The sequence below is a fragment of the Rousettus aegyptiacus genome, unplaced genomic scaffold (genome assembly GCF_014176215.1).
Source record: "Rousettus aegyptiacus isolate mRouAeg1 unplaced genomic scaffold, mRouAeg1.p scaffold_m13_p_7, whole genome shotgun sequence".
In the NCBI taxonomy this organism is placed as follows: domain Eukaryota; kingdom Metazoa; phylum Chordata; class Mammalia; order Chiroptera; family Pteropodidae; genus Rousettus; species Rousettus aegyptiacus.
Genome location: NW_023416310.1, coordinates 60,676,638 through 60,697,053, shown reverse-complemented (window position 1 = coordinate 60,697,053; position 20,416 = coordinate 60,676,638). Strand labels below are relative to the sequence as shown.

Genomic DNA, 20,416 nt, shown 5'->3' with positions numbered 1-20,416 from the left:
GAGAGTTTAATTCAGTAACATTTTAATCACCTCACGAAACCTGGCTTAGTACATGTGAATTTCCTCTTTTCCTTCCTTTTCTTTTTTACAAGATATTTATTAATTGGACATATTGATTCATCAAGACCTATCTAGACAATTCCTACAGTCAATTCAGTCCATTGATTCAAAGTAAAACCATGAATCAAATATTCAACCACACAACAAATTTTAATAATTTATTCAGAGTATTCTCACTGAATTTTCAAATTTAAATATGACCACAAACAGGGAGACTAAAACCCTAATCTACAAATTCCAGGCAGTTCCATAATTTTTGGACCAGAACGTACATTTTGATCAGTCTACAAATAGCAACATTCAAACAATGACAGGCTTGTTCTGCCTTTGTAATGTTTTTCTCTAAATATGGAATAGGTTATACACACAGTATTGATCAACAATGAATCAGGCTTAGCCTTGAAATTGTCCATTATGCACACATTCATAAATGCAGAATATGGTTATATCAAAACATACCTAATTCCACTCTAACATGGTTAAGCTGTGGTCCAAGAAGAACTGGAATTACATAACTGTGATCTAAAAGTGAAAAAGAAAAGAAAAAAAAATGTGTTAGTGTTCACTGAGCTTCTCTAAGACAAACTTTTTTTGTAATATGCTTATTCCATGTAACTAAGATTCTATTAGTCATCACTCCACATTCACTTTAGTTGCATTTTCAGTATACAATGGTTGCAGCTAGTATTGTTTATTGTTCACTTTCCATCAACTTTAAAGCTCACGTAGCTGGGGAAAGCACACTGAATTTGATTTTCCCTTAATTCATATCTGTAGTTCTGGTCACTGAAACTAAAAGCCAGAGGAAGACGCTCATCCAGGGAGAAAATCACACTTGCAGGACTTAGAAGATGCAAGGTATCTGGTAGGTGCCTTCCTGCTCTTCCTTTATTCCTTCTCTCTGCCCTCCTCAACTCTTCCAAGTGCTAGGTCAAAGACTCAGGTTGGGCAGGCAAGCACTTAGTCTCAGGTGCCCACTGCAGGACACTAAGAAAAGTACTCCTTCAGTTTTGTGCCCTGGATGCCTCACTTGCCTTGCTTGCCTTACCCTCATCCCAGCCCTGCTGGGGTGTCCACATCTGCAGGCTCAGTTCCACTTCTATTCCTCGGTGACTTCTGACCCCCAACCTGAGCTGCATAAATATTATCCACCTCTTCCCCCACCTAGTAATACTTAGAAAGTAAATAACCCCCCAGCAGCCTTCCACTGAATGCTGTGATTCAACCTAACGTGGCTAATAACTGCAGAACACTGATAGGAACCGTTGCCACACAGTCAAGTTGTTGTTGCTCCTATTATCAGCACTGGCAACTTTCTTCATGACCTGGACCCTCCCTGCTAGTCCATCCAGTGTTTTGGGGCATTTACAAGTAATGTCCAGAGCAGCTCTCATGGGGCTTCCAGGCACTGCACTCGGCAAACAGAAAGCCTGAGTGTGAGGACCAAGGGGGATTCAGGAGCTTTCCCGCAGCACCCACACCAAAGCTCTCTCAGAAGGTGAGGTGTTGCAGCATGAAGAGCAGAGAAGGGAGTGGGGGATTGTGTGGGCAAGAACTGGAGAATGAAACTAGGACAGTGAAACCCCAGGTTGAGTCAGGTTGGGTTTCTCTGAGATTCAGACTCTCTGAGCAAACCTGGAATTCACGTGGGCAGACAGGAAGATTTGGAATGTCTCCAGGGTAAGAACTGACTCTCAGGTCTGAAGGAATATAAGTGGGTTCAAGCACAAAGGAGCAGGAGCTGGTTTTGTGTAGTGGGGATAATTGCTACTGATTATCTTCTTCTGGAACCAGCTCAAAGTCTATCATTGAGCACCCAGAGCAGTAAAACTGGTGTAAAGTGAAGGGTATAGTGCTATTTAAGGTAACAGAAGGAAGAAAACCGCTCACTGTATGCCCCTGGAATGCCTAGACTCCTAGGAATCTAATATCACAGAAATCGAAACAGCACATACATTGTCAGCAGTGGGAGGGGCGACCACCAGACTAGCCAGAGCATGAGATGAAGAAAACACAGTGCCAGGTGGGAATCAAGAGGATTGTGACTCAAGGCTATGTGCTTACCATGTGGTAGCTGAGAGATCTACATCCGTAACCACAGGTGAAGTGTAATAAAGACACAGCACTGTCCTTAACATAGCCTGTGACCCCTCCTGAGTATCAACTTCAACTCTAAGCTCTATGTTTTAGAAGAATGATGGCAAACTTCACCAAATCCAAAGGAAAATGGCCAGGGTGGCCATTTGCTGCTAAAGCAAATGAGCCCTAGTAACTGTGAGCCCACAATGTTGTTAGATGAGTCATCGCAGGGGTTTTTTTCCTGGATGACAGAAAAGAATGCAGAGGGTATATTAGCTGCTATCTTCAAACACTTGATGCAGCCATCATTTTTAAAAGGGACCAGACTTACAATCTGCAGAGCTACTGAAGACAAACAGAAACCGATGAGGAGAACTACACAAAGGCATCTTGGACTCAATGGGAAAAATGACTCTTAACAATCAAATATTATTAGCAATTTCTGTGGTAGTTCCCAAGAAGGGACTGAATGATCTGACTGGCTGCACCATATGGTTTGCTTCACTGGGTGAGGTTTGATCAAATTACCCCTAATGTCTCCGTCACTCTAAAATTCAGGCTCCAGTTTTTCATTATATATAGTCTGGGCTCATGATAAACCAGACTAATAACCATCACCCCTCTCTATCACCACACCTGTGCTCCCTATATCCTCTTTTCAGAGCACCTGGTCCCCAGCATGTCCTCCTGCTGACCATCACACTCAACCTGAAGACTCAACTCAAACAGAGCCTCCTGCATCTTCCTCCTCTGGACTCCATCCACCCCTTAACACCACACAGGTGACTCCAGTTTCCTACCCAGCTGACCCTTGAACAACACAGGTTTAAACTGTATAGGTTCACTTGTAAGCAGATTTAAAAAAAAAAAATACTATAAATGTATTTTCTCTTCCTCATAATTTTCTTAATAATTTTTTCTTTTCTCTAGCTTACCTTGTTGAAGAAATACAATATATAATACATATCATATCTAAAATATGTGTTAACTGACTACATTATTGGTAAGGTATCTGGTCAAAGTAGACTATTAATAGTTAAGTTTGGGGGGAGTCAAAAGTTATACGCAGATTTTTTACTGCATGGGGGCTCTGCATCATTCAAGGGTCAACTGTACTATGGCACCTCTATGTGGCTTGTCACCTCTCCTGATTATAATCAAATTCCTTGAGAATAATATATAACTCATTTAATTTCATATTTTCCTGCTCCCCTTCCCTCCCAATACCCAGTAGTTTACTGAAACATGGAGACATCCTCAATAAATTTTGTTGAATGAAAGTATATGCTTAACAACAAAAGACCCCACAATTTATTTAAATGCCAAGTATGTGAGCTGACTCATGGGATATTTGTTCACCTTTATGAACTTTCAAACATACCCCCAAAAAATCTTTCAGCGTGGTGGATGATGCCAAATGGTTTTGAACTAGTGATGTGGTCACAGCTCCAACCAAGTTTCCTCTGACTTTAGAAGAAAGAAAATGTTCTGCTTTACTAAGGTGCATTTGTTTCTTCCAGATTCTAAAATTTCACTTACCTCCAACTATTGTTACATTGAAAGTTTTGGTGACGTTAAATAGTTTTCCGTTGTGATAAAGGAAAAACATGCAGGTGTAATATCCTTGATCTTCAAACTCTGCATTCTTCTGTAAAAATGAGCTTTTATTGTTCTCTATCTTTTCACAGTTCTGTTTTGAAAAAAGCAAGTTAAAACATTTTAACTAAAACCAGTATCATATTAATTCAAATTTTTAACCTTAAAAGATCTTTAGAGAAAAATGGAAAACAAATGAAAACTAACAATTTCTTAGTAAATGTCCAGTGATTTCATCACTGCCTCTACTGGAACAATTGTTTACTGATTTAGTTTCCTTGCTCTTCTCCCTTCAGGTACACCCTGATCTGTAAACAGGTTGAGAATACTTAACCCTGCAGTCAACTGTCTAGCTAAAAACATCTTCAGTACAGCTATTTTCTAAATTTAACTATCTGCATGTTGGAATGTCTTAAAACCCAATACACTGAACCTCAAATTTATATGTGCAGTAAAACATTTGCACGTTTAACAGGAAGTGGAGTCGAGTGAACTCAGGGCTAACTCAGATGTTTTGAAAACATTTTACATGAGAACTCTCCTTGTAAAATCACAAGTAAACAGTGTTCAAGCAAAAGGAACAAACAAAAGTTTCTAGGAAATCATCAGAGCTTCAACTTGTCCAAGATCTGTTCAAATCACCTTCTCTCACAGCTCTTCAGCATTGTCCATGAGCCACATTTTTTAGGTTTGCTCTTCTACAGAAATAATATAATTTCCATTGTGTGTGTGTGTGTATCTGTATATATAATCTCTACAGTATTGCCTAAAAAAGCTCTTACAGCTCAACAAGTAAAAGGTACATCAACTGAAGAAAAAAGACAAAGTATACAATTCACAAAAAAAGTAACACTAAATGCAAACTATATGTGTGTGTGTGTGTGTGTATACACACATTCCCATAAGTCCTACACTGTATATATGAGGACTTATCCTCTAAGCGAGGATATATACACATATATATATGTATATATATATATGTGTGTATGTGTATATGTATATATATACACATGTATATATACATTTGTGTGTGTATATATGTGTATGTGTGTGTGTGCGCGTGTGTGTGTGTATATATATATATATATATATATATATATATATATATATATATAATGGTTACTTTATTAGTAATAGTAAGTAAGGACATGCAGGGAGAGAAAATCCTACTAAGTGTTACAGAAATTTTGCATGTCAGATTTTTGAACGTCTAGAGTATTCTTTCCCAGTGTGGTGGCCATGTGAGGAAAGAAGGTTTTAAAATGGCCTAGCTTTCCCAGAGAGGAGTTTGATAATATGGATCGAAAGTTGTGCTCATAGCTTCAGGTCCAATAATTCTACTCTTAGTGATTCGCTTAGAGGATAAGTCCTCATATATACACCGTAGGACTTATGGGAATAATATTTATTTTGGCCTTATAAATAACAGTGAAAAGTAGAAACTAACAGATGTCTAGTAACAGAAGGTTAGTCAGATACAAGTATATATACACAATGGAACCCACGTTTGGAAGAATGTTTAAAGACATAGGGAGATAATCTCAATATAATTTTTAGTGAGTAAAGTGGAAAAATACAAGTCATTAAAAAATACTTTTTAGAAGTAGATGTTTACACAGAAAAAAAGAAGTCTCTGACTGGGGGAGGGGGCTTAGAAGTGATTTCTGCTATGTTTATTATTCATTTTCCCATATTTCAATTTTCTAAAAAAAAAACACCTACATTCAGGAAAAGATATAGATGATAAATTTTATATTTTAAGCATATGTGGCAGAAGAAAATAATCCTTAAACTAGTATTCCTCAAATTTACTTATTGAAAAAGAAGAAAAATGAAAGGCAAGGGAGAGGAAGCCATTATCATAGATTGAACATGAATATTGGACAGGACCTGTGCTCCAGGCCTTATGTGTGGGAGCTCATTACAGCAAACCTAGAGGGTATGAGCTCAGAGAGGCCAATTGGGACTCTGGGGTAGAGGATGTCACAGCGCTTATATGCTACAAGAACAAAATGCTCCACACCCACCAGACCCTCATCTTGGAATTTTGTCTTTTCTACCACATCTTAAGTGAAAAGTGTTACCTTATACAATGATGTTCCAATGGCCAGTTTTTCATAGTAATTATTGGTACAGTTTATCTGCAAAGTTTTTTTAACTTCCACAGTTTTACTAAATAATTGTTCTTCAGCAAAACAACTGTGTTTAGTTCTTCTGATGACATTTAATGTCCAATTATGAATACTATTTCTATAAAATAAACATTTAAAGATATTTTATAATTAGTACAGAAACTTTGCAAATATCACCTTTTAGTAATCAATCCAATGAATTTTTTTTCCTTATTTTTGTATAAAGAAACTCATACGTTGATGCCTGAACCTTTTTCTGTCTCTTTTTGGTTCAGCATAGCAAGAAATATGGCTGCCATGGGATGGGAGGCAGTGAAAAAGAAAAACCTGAGCAGTATTTCCCCATGTCCCCTATCCCACAAAACCTGCTAAAGATCATATATTATAGATTTCAAGACAGAAATGTGTAGAACCTCAATGATATTCAGAGATTTATAACCCAGGATAGGAGACTGGCAGTGGTTTCATAAGGTCTATAATCAAACTCCTGAACTTGTTTTCTGAATGTCGATATTGCTCAGGGCAGTTCATTCCGATCCTCTTCTCCAACTGTTGAGTGAACTCAAGTCTAGCCTGATTGCCCTCATTGTAATCTATCAGCACTTTGGGTATCTTATGGAGCAAAAGTTAGTTTGAATAGATAGTATCGTTGTTCCTTCAGATCAGAAATCAGAAATTCAGAAGAGAAAAAACATATAATGGTGATTTTAAAAGTAGCTTTTCAAAAAGAAAATGTTGCAACTAGGATGTTATATTCATATGCCAAACACAACAGACATGTGTCATTCAGTTGTCCTGTGTGTCTGACAAATTTGTACCCACCACAGGCTCTTCTAATTCTCCTTTAAGTCGACACTAGAGGAGAAGTTTAGCATTCACTGAGTTCCTTATGTTAATGTATTTTCCTTATGTTAGATGAGAAAGCTAAACTTCAGGTTAAGTTAAATAACTCGTTCAAGTCACATACCTGGTGAGAGAGAGGGCCAGGATGCATACCCACATCTGTTTGGCCCTAATGGCCAGGAGTGCTCTGCAAATACTGTGTTATCACAATCAATGTGAATCTGGCCCTTCTCCTTGGGTATGAATCTATACAAGATTGGCCGGGGCGAGGCGAGGGAGAACAGGTGGTGACAGGATGTCCTAAAGGTTAAAGGCAGTGTGTCAGAGGCTATGAGACATCATAGAGCTCCTTGGTTTTTGGAAAGGATTCAGACCCCTTTGGTGGCATCCTCTTCTCAAACATTTCTGTAATGTTTCCCTGACTTCAGGCTTGCTGTATTTGACAGAGATATATTTCTGTATCTCTCTGTTGAGTTGTTTACAGGAAGGTGCGTGTGCTTTCCCATTTCATCAGACCCTATTGTTCTCTGCTTCTGCAACCCTCAGTTCCTAACACTCAGCAAATCCTGACCAGCAGAATACCTCCAGGCCCAAGGCAACACACTGTATGCCAGGAGGAGCTCAAAGGCTGGTGTGAAGCTGAGGCCCAAAGACCCAAAGCTGTGACCATTGCTGCCCTCTTCAAGGCCAACCCATCCAGGTTGCAAAAGCCTCTCAGGCCATATGCAGAAGGGGTTTAAGAAGATCTAGCCCACCCTCCTGGGACACCTTACAAAGCCAACCTCGCTGCTTGTCAGTCTAGAAACTAATTAGAGGGTTTCTGTATGTGTTTTGCTCTGTATCTTCATTTTTTTCCACCTCCATCATCAAAAACTCTCTCCTGCATCCCCTCCTCTATTGGTGGATTTCTTCCTCAAAATTTGATCTGACAAAGTTATTTTCAATATAGGATTAAAGTATTAGTCTCCAGAGGCATTTGATTATTAGCAATAGACTCCTGACAAATTAAAAGATTACTACAGTTCTAAAGGGACTATTCCAGGAGTAGATTCTGGTCACTGACAAATCCCACATGAAACCAAAGCCTCACTCACCTAAATTTGTGCATACAGGTGTGCGCATGCACACACACACACATACATACACACACACACACACACACACAGAACTCTGTGGCAAACACAGGATACTGTTCACAAATTGCACTATATTTGAAGAGGTTTCTCTCTCCAAGGCTCCCAGGTGTCCAAAACAACCTGCCCTCGTGTAGGTTACCATTTATTTTCAAAATCATTGTCAAGGCTGTTCCTCCCACCATCAGTTCAGCCCTCATTACTCATCGGCTTCCGACACGCTGCAGAATTCCTCATCACAGCCACCATGAGCCACCTTGTTCTCCTTGTCCTCTCCTAGCCTCTTCCTGTCCCTCCACGTGCCTGACATTCTACCTCTGTCTGACAATTCCACTTTTCTCCTAACCCAGGTTGTGTTCTCCATCGTCTCTATTAGAGATGGTTAGTACCTTTGTCCCTATCTATTTGCAAGTGACATCGGTAGATGACTGAATCTTCCCCTCGTTTCGCTCCTTCAGTCCCATCTAGAATACTTTGTGCATTTAAATCATGCCTTTATTCAATCATGATTAAGGAGATGTTCTTTCTTCTCTGCCCTACTTGTGAGAATTTATTCTACCTTACCATGAAGATTCAGTTGTGACCCATTTCTGGAATTGTCTCCTAAAAGGTCGCATAAAATTCATTGACTATCCAAAAAAAAAAAAAAAAAAAAAGAGTTCTTGAATTTTTTTCTGACTCCTGGGAACTCCTATGTATAAAAACAAACCAAAATGACCTCATTTTGTGCAAAACCACAGAAATAATATTAAGGTTTCACTGTGTTATCTCACTCTGTTCTCAACAGCAGTGTTGATAATGATCAGGACTCACTCCAGAGGTGCTCGGGAAAGCAATCTACTGCCTTTGGCACCATCACCACTTAACTGACCCTGAACACTTTCTACAGGTCGGTCTCAAACCTCTATAAAAATACATGCATACATACATACACAAATATACATATATACATATGCACGCGCACACACACACATGCACATAAGTACATTCGCATCACAAATGTGCCAGATAAAAAGTGTCATCAGTGTTCTCACCAACAGTCCGTCACATAGAAAATTTCTCCTCCCAATTATTCCTTCTCCATCTCACCAAATGAGTATAAAAAGAACTAAGTTCAGTAATAATCATTGCTTCATTCAGTTGGTTGTTCTCATTTCATAGAACTTATGATTCTGGTTCTGAGCACATCGTGGCAGGCTCAGGTTATGTCATGAGAAGGCTGTGCAAAGTCCCTCTGTGCTCCATTTACCTATATTTGATTTGCTGAACAAAGTCCAGGAGGGCCATGAAATATACTAACACAAAGAGAAGATTTACTCACCCCATTTGGAAAAAGTAAAATCCACTGTCATCCAACTCAACTGGCCAAAACTCCAAAACATAATCATGCAAAGTAATTCTAGGTGAACTGCTTGAGTTTAGCTCAACACGCCCCTGTGATCCACTGCTTTTGTACCATTTTCTGGTGGTTGGTTCATTCTCATGCTCAGATGATGAGGGGCAATATTTCAGATAGAAAGGTTCCCCTTCAACTGCACTAATACGTTTACGTAGGGTACAGGTTTCTTCAAAAAAATTAGCAAAGTAAAAGAAAAAAATCAAAAACAGAACAGCAAAGGTAATTTTCCAACAGTAAGACACTTTCAGAACATAAATGAGGACAAAATTTCCAACAGCTTTCCCCAAACAGGAAGGTACAAGAACTTAACCTGCGATATCAGAGTTTTTCATTGGCATCATTAGAAGTCTCACCTGTCTTGCTCTCAACCAGTCTACTTAGTCATCCATTCCCCGGGCAGGTGTGGGAGTGGTTAAAGTTGCTCCTCTGTAGCTTAGAGTGCATGTAAATCCCTTGTCTCTCTAGGTTATCATGTGGACTATCAAGGATTGATTAATATATCACTCCAAATCTAGGTATCTGTCACTGCCCCTCTTTGAGCCCTCACGTTGTTTCTCCCTCCTTCCCTCCCTTTTGTCAACTAACCTAGAGACTCTGCATTTGGAAATTTATCTGATCCTTTCAATTACACAAGGTTGTCCTTCCCTTCTTTTGCACTTCTGATATTTCGAAGTTAGCATAAATGAATGGACCTTTCCCATACCCTGTCCTTGGGTGGCTCCTTTAACCTCATTTAGAGAACGAGAATTCCTAAATTAAGCAGAGCATTTCTTTTAGGTCGTGCAGAAAATGCCTTTTATGTAATTACAGTTTATTGTGCTCGCTTCAGCAGCACATATACTAGAGTTGGGGTTTGTTTTTCAAAGCAACAGCTTGGTTTTAATTCATTGTTGCCAACCACAGTGTAAAGAGGAAGTGGCTCAAATGGTAGAAGCTTTCTTTAAAAACATGGAAGTCAGAGCCAACCTCAAGAGCCTTGACCTTGTGTGTGGTGCTTGTCACAGAATCTCTATTTTGCATTTCAATACTTCAACACAGAAGGTATGATACACATGTAAATGTGGGTGTTAGTTTTCCCTGACACTCAAAAGGATGGCAAGCTATGAACAGTTTAATTTATTTTTCTGATTTAGAGATACGTATATAAGTATAAAAAGTGCACAAATCATAGAATATGTGCTATTTTTTCTGGATTCTTTTGTTTATCATTATGTCTAGAATAGGCATCCATGTGGCCGCATGTAGCAGTGCTTTGTTCTTTTTGTTTGTTTGTTTCATAGTTATAGAGTATTCAATTGTGTTGGCAGTTGAAATTTATTTATCCATTCTTTAGTGTTGAACATTTGGGTTATTTCCAAGTTTTGGGCAGTCTTTAAAAAGCTCCTATAAACACCTGTGCTTTTGATAGACATATATAGACACGAATTCCTATTTGGAGTAAGTTACCATCTTAAGAAACCTAACCCGGAACACATACTCTCCAGGGGTGGATAGTTGTCAGTTGGAACTTCACACTCCTCTGGCAGCTGATGGCTTCAGATATCAACCCTTACGTTTAACATTACAGCCTTTGTTAATTAAAAATGTTTTTTGATTGGAGAAATGAGTGGAGTTCAAGGCACATGGAAGCCCCAGAAGATGCACTTTCATTGTTATACAAATTATTTTTTGTTTCAACAATAATGGGATGTCATCATCTAACTTTAATTGGGTTAAGTGAATACTACACACAGAATGTCTGCCTAGAGTGAAAGGTGCTCTTCAAATGCCTAAAGGACAGAGAGCTGGGACCTTGGCAACCTAACAAAACAGGTTTATGACTGTTTTTGAGCCTGAAATCCGTTTTCAATGCAACCTGGGAGCAAGGTTATTGGTGTTTGTCTGCAAAGTGGGGGACCCATGATGCAATGTCCTGCACCTTGTTTTATCACTTAGCAGTTTCTGACCAATGACTCCATATCAAGAAGAACAGATGTACTTCTTTCTTTTAACATCTGATAGTACTGCATTGTATGGATCTCAACCGTGCATAGATCCACTTACGTAAATATATCTCCAATTGGACAGTATTTGAAAATATCAATAACGTAACTCTACTATCTCTTCAGCAGTGATTCTCAAAGTAGAGGATATGGGTTCATGTGTTTCCTTCTCTTAAAGAGATCAGGGCAAGTAGTATTTGGGCCCCTACTTTCTCTTTCAAAGCCTGAGGAAAATCTTGCTAATTCCTCATGACACATTTCTCCAAAAAATCCTGTTGAGGTCTCATAATTTTTCTCAGTAAAAGTTGTCAAGCGGTCACTGCCAATAAATTAAAATCAGTAATCGACACCTGATATAAAGCCTCTTTGTCTTTTCTAGTCTAAGAAGTGTCTTTCATTTGTAGTCTCTATAACGTCAATATTTTCTTTAAGATCTGTAAGGTATTCCCATTCACTTTCTTCATTTCCTAAATAATAAGATGGATCTTTGCCTTCATTTTTGGAAGGCAATAATGTGTGTCAAACTTTCTAAAAATCAATGAATGACAAAGACAGCTGTGATCTATTTGTCTTCAAACAACATAAAGCAGATGTTCTTCTCAGAAAAATGTAATTTATTTCTGGACACAAGTTTTTTACATCCTGGTCTCTCCACAGAAATGCAGAGGACCAAATCTTTCCCTTTTCAGTAATCTCATATAATTATTTACTTAATTCCATTCCTTTGAATTTTTATTCTTTATACCAGAGATGCCAAAGATTTGGCAACTTTTTAAAGTAAAATTTTAAATCACTAATTTTAATAAATTCTGCATCTTCAGTATCCACCTCCACATAAAAAAGCAAAACCTTGATATTCCCTCTAGACTGCCAATGATGTAGGTTTGTCAATAACTATTATGACTTACCTGAAGTGCTTATAAACATAAGTACCAAAAGTGTCAACGGTAGTTGTCTACAATGCATGTTTTGGATTCTGCTTCAAGAAGTTTTCTGGAGAAACATAATAAGACAGGTTCAGCTAATACTCTCAAACAAAAGCCTACCTGTTGTATAAAGGAGGTTTTTAAAAAAATATATTTTGGCACACCAGCTTTTAAAAAGAGGGTTCAGGAAATTTTCATATCCCCTAATCCAGTCACCAATTCTTCTCAGAACTTTCAGCCACATAAAGTAATAAAATTTCCAGGCAATGAGTTTTGGCATCTAAAAGAAATATCTAATAATGTAATTTTCTATACAAGACAACTTGATGTATTTTAGGCCTGGTCTACTAAATGTTGCCTCCAAAGTCAAAGTTGAGGTCAGTAATACTTCTATAAAATCTACTGTTCTATGCATAGACAATCTATGATATACTGAGATACGTATGTCAGTTCTTCCCATGAAGGCATCTGTGCGTGTGCGTGCATGTGTGAATGAGTGTGTGTGTGTGTGTGTGTGTGTGTGTGTGTGTGGATACCAGCTGCTTTTTTCCCTCACTACACCAAAATGCTCATCACAATTTGTAATTAGATCTTTATTTGTGGGTTGAATTTTTAAGAATCAAACTTCCTTCTTTGGAACAAAAGTTAGGCACAAAGCCTACTTTGTTCACCACAGCATCACTGAGGTCCAGCACAATGCTTAGCACATAGTAAGTGTTCATTACCGCCTATTAATAGATAATAGATGTGTGGATGTATGCTCATGTTTCTGTACTCACATTCTTATTAGTATTCATTTTAAAGAAATGGAGAGACACAGTGGGAATCACATATACTCCAGACACCTACCCGACATTGACTCTGTGAACTCAAATCTGTGTTGAATTTTGATCTCACTCTAATCCAACTTTGTCATAATTACAAATTTACAGGGAGAAGGGGAAGGGTGATTTGGGGTTCATATAACAAGTCTGAATATTTCATAGACAATCCCATGTTCCTTGTAGACCAGATGCCTAGCTTTACCGGATGAAGGAAGCACAGCATTATGGAAAGAGCTCAGTTCCCAGAGCACACATATCTGGATTGGCATTCCAGCTTGAGTCTTGACAAGCTATGCAACCTTGGAAAAGTTACTTAAAAGTCTCAGAGCCTGTTTGCTCATTTCCAAAATGGTGATGGTAAGAATGCCTGTTTCCCAAATTACTGAGTGATTAAATGAGCTAATGTTTATAAAGACTTCCTAGACACACAGTAGCCCTTCAGTTCCAAATAATTCTCTCAACTACCACTCACTTCCCAGACTAAAAAAATAATAATAATAGGGACTGTTAACGTGCAAATTCTGGACAAAATTTAATGGCTAAGCTGCCAAACCATTTATATCAATCTTTATTAAAACCATCACCAAGCATTTGATGTAATTTCCAAGAGATAATAATCAACGAAGCAAAGACAAAAGGAATAAGTATGTTTGGAAAGTACCAACTGTTCATAACCAAATTAGAATATCTCTATGATTTGAAATCAACCCCGACCACACACACACACACACACACACACACACACACACACACACACACACTTTATTAATAACTATTCTCTTATCTAGGGTAGAATGAAAAGTGTTATTTCCTCTGGTTAAGGCTGACACAACCTTATAAAGAGCACTGCAGTTTTTTTGGTTTGGGTTTTTTTGTTGTTTTTTTTTTTTTTTTAAATTTCAAGGTCTAGTAAGAGGTGAAGTTATTATGAGATAACTCAACATTCTGATGCGTTAACTCCGAGTTTCAATATGAAACATGCTGATTCCAGTTTCCACTTAGCTGATATTTGCACCACTCTATATATGTGTGTATATACTTTTTAGTGAATTTATTGTGGATTTAAAAGATTAAGATATTAAATATGGAACTCATTTCCAAAGAAAAGCTTTTCTGAGAAATGTCAGAATAAATGTCAGTAATAAAATATATGTAGGAGGATATAAATATATTAAATTTATTGCATGTAGAAATTTTGAGAATTTTTTTAGTGTTAGGGTCAATGTTGATATCATTTTTTGCCTTTACATAATTTCTCAATTTCTTTCTTCTTCCTTTACTTCTTAATTTTTTTTCTGATTTCTAAAGTAATATATGTCCATTACAGGACAATTATAAATGAAGGTTGAAAAGAAGAAAATAAGTTCGACATACATAATACCTTAGCATGTTTTTTTTTACTTTTTCTATATATTTCCAAATAATTAGGATGATGTTTAAATTATGTCATATTCTGCAATCTTCACTTAATAAACAAGCGCACTCTTGTGTTATAAAAATCTCCGTCAACATCATTTTAATTGCCACATGTTCCCTCATGTAGATATATTATAATATACAAGATGTATTTTATTATAAAATAACCCCATGACTATCTTCTTGTGTAAGGCAGTATGGATCAATTTTTGGAGCATGGCATTCGGTGCCAGACTGGAAGATTTAAATTGTCACTCTACTTTTTACCAGCTGAATAATGCTAGGCAAGTCACTTACCCTCTCTGTTCTTCAATTTCTTTTTCTATGAAAGGAAATAATATTACTTCCTCTCAGAGCTGGTGTGAAGGTTACATGAATTACTATTGCAAAGTATCTGGTGAATAATAAATACCACTTAAAGCTTAGTTATTATTATTTATCTACATTTCTTATTTTCCTGGTGTTACTACATGGCAGTACAATCTATAAGTCAAAGAATACTTTTTAAACATAATAAATGCCTCGTGTCAAACAGCATTCCAGAAATGTTGTAATAATTCATACTCCCTCAACAGTGCAAGATAATATCCACCTACCACACCCACATAAGCACTGAGCATTCTTATTCCTGAAATCTGTGTAAGTATTCAAATTAGCACAATGATATCTCATGGTTCTTTACATTTACATTTCTATTGATTTAAGAAGCAAAGCATTAATAATGCATTTTTTAGCTATTTTCTTTCCATGTTTATAAACTATTTTTCCATGCCCTTTGTCCAGTGTTTAGACGTTTACTGTTTTTTTCAACTTATTTAGTTCACCTTTTAATTCCTCTTTTGATGTTTTAACATATGAATGGTTTAATATTTATGCAGTCAAACCTATCATTCTTTTGCTTTGTGATTTTTTCACTATTTAAACATTTGGAATGTTCCGCTCCCTTCAGTGGTCAGATAGATATTTCTCGATATTTTCTTCATTTTTATAGCTTAGCTCTTCTTTTTTTCATTTAAGTTTTTTCATCTATTAACATATAACTTTCCTGTTTGGTATGAAGATAGGGTCAAATTCAATTTATTTTTCCCAAATAGCTACTAATTACTTCTCTGTCATTAAATAGTCCTGTCTTTCTTTTACAGTTTGTTGATAACACAGTTATAAGGTGCATATTCTGAGAACACTATAAAAAAAATCTAACATAGCACATTTGCTCAAGTGTAAATACATACCAGTATCTGTGCATGCCTGTACGCACACACATACATACACCTCTCTCTCTACTCTCCCACCTAGCTTGGTTATAGCACTTCTTTACAGCACTTATTACTAACTGACACTATTATTTTAGGCCTGCTTGCTTGTTTATTATTTGCTGAATGAATGAATACATTAAACTTATAAAACATATACACTTTGGAGTCCTAGGTGAGCATCTGATCCATTGTTACATCTGCATAATCTTCAACCTGTGCAATGCTTCTTAAATCATGGCATCTTGAAAAGTGTGCTCTAACAACTAATGTTAAGTTCAGGGCACTCACAGTCACCTGGAGCTGGAAAAAAAAAAAATGATGCCTGGGTTTCATTCAGACATCTGGATTACAGCCCGGGCACCCCGAGTTGTAAAAGTCCTCCAGGTGATTCTAATACGCAGCCAAGGTAAGGAAACAATGATACAGAGGACTTATTTGTATTTGTAAAAGTAAACTTAATATATCTTAAGTATATATATACTTAACAATATTTTAGATATATTCAATAACATTTTATATATATTAAATGTATGTGTACATATATGTATGTGTATATGCGTAGGCATGTATGTGCATACACATTTGCACATACATACATACAAACACACACAAAAGACACTCACAAACTTTCCCTAAATCACCCAATGGCATAAAATTTTCTCTAAATGTAAAAGGTTCTCTTCCAAAAACTGCCTAGGACGAGGGTTGGCTACAAGCTGACCACTTTCTCAGACGCCAGAAGTAATGCAGTCTGAGGTCTATCCATAGTTTTCTTAAAAGAAAATAATTTATGCTGAATTAGATTTTTTATCTGCAAGACCTTGAGAACCATTCCCATCCTACAATCTTGGTCATACAAATGTCTGTTATTCTTATGCTTCAGTCACCTCCACCTAGGCATGTGCTAGTCCTGCTCACTGGACCAGCCATTCCCTTCTCCCAGCTGCTGGGTTCCTACAGTCTTTATAGCTTGGCTCAACAGTTGCCTTCTGAAAGAAGCTCTCCAATGGCCACTGTCCAACAGCCTTTGTCCAAAACTGCACCACAATGCGTTCCCATTACTCCAAGACTCATCCACACTCTCCGGCGGCTTCCCTGATGGTAGAGACCCTGCCTTTCCACTCTGTGTTCCCAGATGAGTTATATGTAGCCCGTGTGTGTGTGTGTGTGTGTGTGTGTGTGTGTGTGTGTGTGTGTATGCGCGCACTTGGAGAGAATGTCACACTGTGGCAGCAACTGCACAAAGCCAGTTTCCCCCAAATTTATACTCTCCCGGCCTATCCAAGGCCTTTGGATTGAGAAGTGTGCCCCAGATGACAGCACTGAATGGTCCCAAGAGAGTGTTTGCCAAGGTCCCAAGAATGGACCAAGGAAAGAGGGTGAAATGAATTCAATTATCCCAGATGTCTATCTGACTAGGATTACCCAGTCATGAACTTGTCTCATATCTGCTATGAATACTGCCAGTGGCTCTAACTCCTGGAGGTGCCATGGATTAAAGACAAAGGTTTTAGAATCAGGAAATCTTAGGTGTGAATCTGGGATCTATGACTTAGTAGCTGGCTGCCCTTGGATCAATTACTGAACCTCTCTGTGACTTGATTCATCTCCTTTTATTAAGCATAATAATAATGCCTACTTTATTTTGCCTGTAGAAAAATCAAGTGAAAATAATGTACTTAAATGTTTTCTACAGTGTCAGATACAATCTTAATCAATGAAAACTATCACTTATTTTAGTCATTCTTACTTTTCCAGAAAAAATAAAAATAAAAATGTTTTAACTTCTAAAACAATCCTACCAGGGAAAGTTGATGATACTGTCTCACCAATCATTCATGGGTGTTTGTGTGTGTGTGCGCACGTGAGTGTGAATGTGTGTATACATACATATATGTAATATTTAAAAATTATGGATATATAATTTTAAATATATCTGTGGATATATAATTATGTCCATCTGTGTATCTATAAATATATATATATATATCTGTGTCTGTGTATATATATATCTGTATGCGCGCGCACACACACACACACACACACACACAAATATTTCATTAATCTTATTTTCGGAATGCCTGTCCTGAGGCTGGGCTCCCCCTTGCCCCAGGGCGAGCAGCAGAGGGCAGTAGGGAAGAGGGGTACAGATGGCAGCCTCGGCTCTGTTCTTACCTTCACCGACCTGAGTCCTGGAGGCTGGGGCTGTGGGGCGCTGGCGGCTGTCCTTCCTTCACACTGGTCGCGATGGGGGAGGCAGGAGTTCAGAAAGCAGGTGGGAAACAGCAATGCGCCGCCTCCCTAATCAAACGAAAGAGAGGAGCCGCAAGTGTGATCAAAGAGAGCGCAACTAGAGAAGGCTGCAAAGAAAAAGTACAGGAAGGAAAAAGGAAGAAAAGACGTTTGGTAGCCGCCGCTGGCAGAGGCGCGGGTGGGGCTCTGCTTCGGGTCTGGGTTGCTCCTGGTCGTGAAGACCTCCCAGTGTCGGGGGGCTTCCTGGATGGGGATCCTTCCAGTCGGAGCGCTCCGAGCCTGCGGTGTTCGAGTCAGGGTATCTGCTCCTCCACTTGGGCGCCCGACTGCGAGTTTCGGGAGCGGTCGCAGTGGAAAATCCGGCGCTTCGCCCTTGCCCCGGGGACTCGCCACGAGTCCCAGAAGCTTTCCTGCGGTGGGTGGTGGCCGAAGGACCTGCAGGGCGAGGAGATGGCGCGCCCTTCAGGCCGCGGAGTGAGGTGCGCCAGCGTAAGGTGAGGAGGGGGTCAACCTGCGCCAGGCAGAGCGGCATCTGCGCTTGCGGGAAGGGGCAACAGGAAAGAAAGAAGTCAAGAAAGCGTCCTAGAAACGCAGTTTTGTCCCTGAGGTGAACCGAGGTGAGGAGGAGTTCGCTGTCGGAAACACTCAAGTCTCAGGTCTGTCCTGAGGCCTCTCCTTAACCGAGGGGTGGGGGGTTGGTTATCAGAAAGTTAATGGAGGCGAGGAGGAGGGCGCAGAGGTATGAATGGGGACTATAAACTGTTTAGAAGAAAAGGATGCCAAAGGAGGACATGTGTCTCTAAATTTCCATAGTGCGGTAGATCTCAGGATACATGTTTAGACTAGTCAGCAGTTGGATCTTTCAAACAAAAATGAAGAATGAACTCTTCAGGGAAAGGGTTTCATGAGACAGTGATTTTCATTCTTTTTATCCAATCAAAATAATTCCTTATACGATAAACGTAATACATATTATATTAACATAGTACACAATAAGTATAATAAAGAGAAAAATCATATAATTATCCAATAAATGCAACATTAAAAGCATCCGACCAAAATTACCGTCATTTCTTGATTAATAACACTTGGAAAACTGAGACTACAAGGAACTTGCTTCATCTGATAAAGAACATGTATAAGAATCCTACAGGTGACATCATAATTAATAGTGAAACACTTTGCTTTTCCCTAAGAGGGGGAACATTATCTCTTTCAGCTCTCACTTAGGACAATCATTTTGTATTAAGTAAATAAATAAAAATAGTAGGCATAAAGATTGGAAAGGAATAAATACAACTACTGGTTTGGACAGAAGGCATGACTTTATTATGTAGCTCGTTCTTTGAAATCTATTTTTAAAAGTACTGGAAACAATAAATAGTTTTTAGCAAGATCATGAAATATAAAATTAATATACAAAAACTCAAATAATGCATAATAAAGAGTAGAATAATAGATAGTCTGTTGATTTTTGACCAAGGCGCCATATCAATTCAATGGGGAAAGAAAAGTATTTCACGAATGTTGCTGGAACAACTAGGTATCTCTATGGGTGGGAGGGGGAAGTAAACCTTGACCCTTACCTCATTCTACGTACAAATATTTATTCACAGTGGATCATAGACCTAAACATAAAAGCTGGAACCGTAAATATTTTATAAAAATAGATAGGAGAATATCTCCATGACCTTGGGATAGGCAAAAAGAAAAAAAAAGTTCAGTGGGACACAGAAAGCAGTAACCATGTAGAAAAAATTGTTAAATTTCATGTCATCAAAATTAAAAATCTGCTCATCACTCAGCACATGTTTAAAAAAGTAAATGTTTGTTGAATTCTCACAGAGGAGCTTATAATATAAAGTTAAAATATATTTTTAAAATAAGAAATATGGGGCAGATTGAAAAATAAAGGTATTATGGAGCCAGAGAAGAGATTATTATAAATTCCTTGTCATGATATCTTATATACTTGCTGTAGAAAATCCCAAATTTGGTTGTATGTTTTTAAAAAGCTAATGTAAAGAGAGAAATAAAATCAGTTCCAAATGTCTCGTGTCCATAAATCAATAACATGTCTGTCATTCGAGGTGAGTGGGGAAGCAGGAGTAAAGCCATGTCTGTTCTGAGGTTGGAGAGAATTTATTCTTTAGAACCTTCTCGTTGAAAGAGGACATGGACTATAATCTACATTATAAGAAACATAGTGAACTGTCACCACAACTCTTGCTATTTATTGAATTCATACTCTGGTCCAAATACTACTACTTTCCTGTTTCGTTTGATAGCACAGAAGTACAAAGAGTCTGTATGACTATTCTCATTTCACCTAAGGTAACTAAATTTTAAAAATGTTTAAGTAGCTTATAGTCCCACAACTGGCTGATAGCAGAGGATGACTTATTGATTCCAAAGTCTACGATGTTAACCAATCAACTATACTGCATTCTTTCCATTGGCTAATTTTTTAGTAATTAAAAAAAAAAATCAAATGTCATCATTTAAGAGTAAATAATC

The 20,416-nt window shown here is 38.0% G+C and overlaps 1 protein-coding gene across 4 annotated transcripts in view; it reads right to left on the bottom strand.

Moving 5' to 3' along the window:
• The window catches only part of IL18R1 (interleukin 18 receptor 1), a 34,958-nt gene extending 16,641 nt beyond the window's left edge, over window positions 1–18,317 (bottom strand). For 2 of the 4 annotated variants that reach the window (XM_016120784.2, XM_016120785.2), the window contains exons 1-6: window positions 17,822–18,309; window positions 12,133–12,217; window positions 9,165–9,408; window positions 5,820–5,985; window positions 3,679–3,829; window positions 520–582 (exon numbers count right to left, since the gene is read on the bottom strand). In XM_016120784.2, the coding sequence (XP_015976270.2) occupies window positions 520–582; window positions 3,679–3,829; window positions 5,820–5,985; window positions 9,165–9,408; window positions 12,133–12,190 (682 nt within the window). In that variant the 5' untranslated portion in view covers window positions 12,191–12,217; window positions 17,822–18,309. Of the gene's footprint in view, window positions 1–519; window positions 583–3,678; window positions 3,830–5,819; window positions 5,986–9,164; window positions 9,409–12,132; window positions 12,218–17,821 lie in introns of all 4 variants that reach the window. The other 2 variants (XM_016120783.2, XM_036224711.1) reach the window with 2 other exon arrangements.
• Window positions 18,318–20,416: the final 2,099 nt, after the last annotated feature.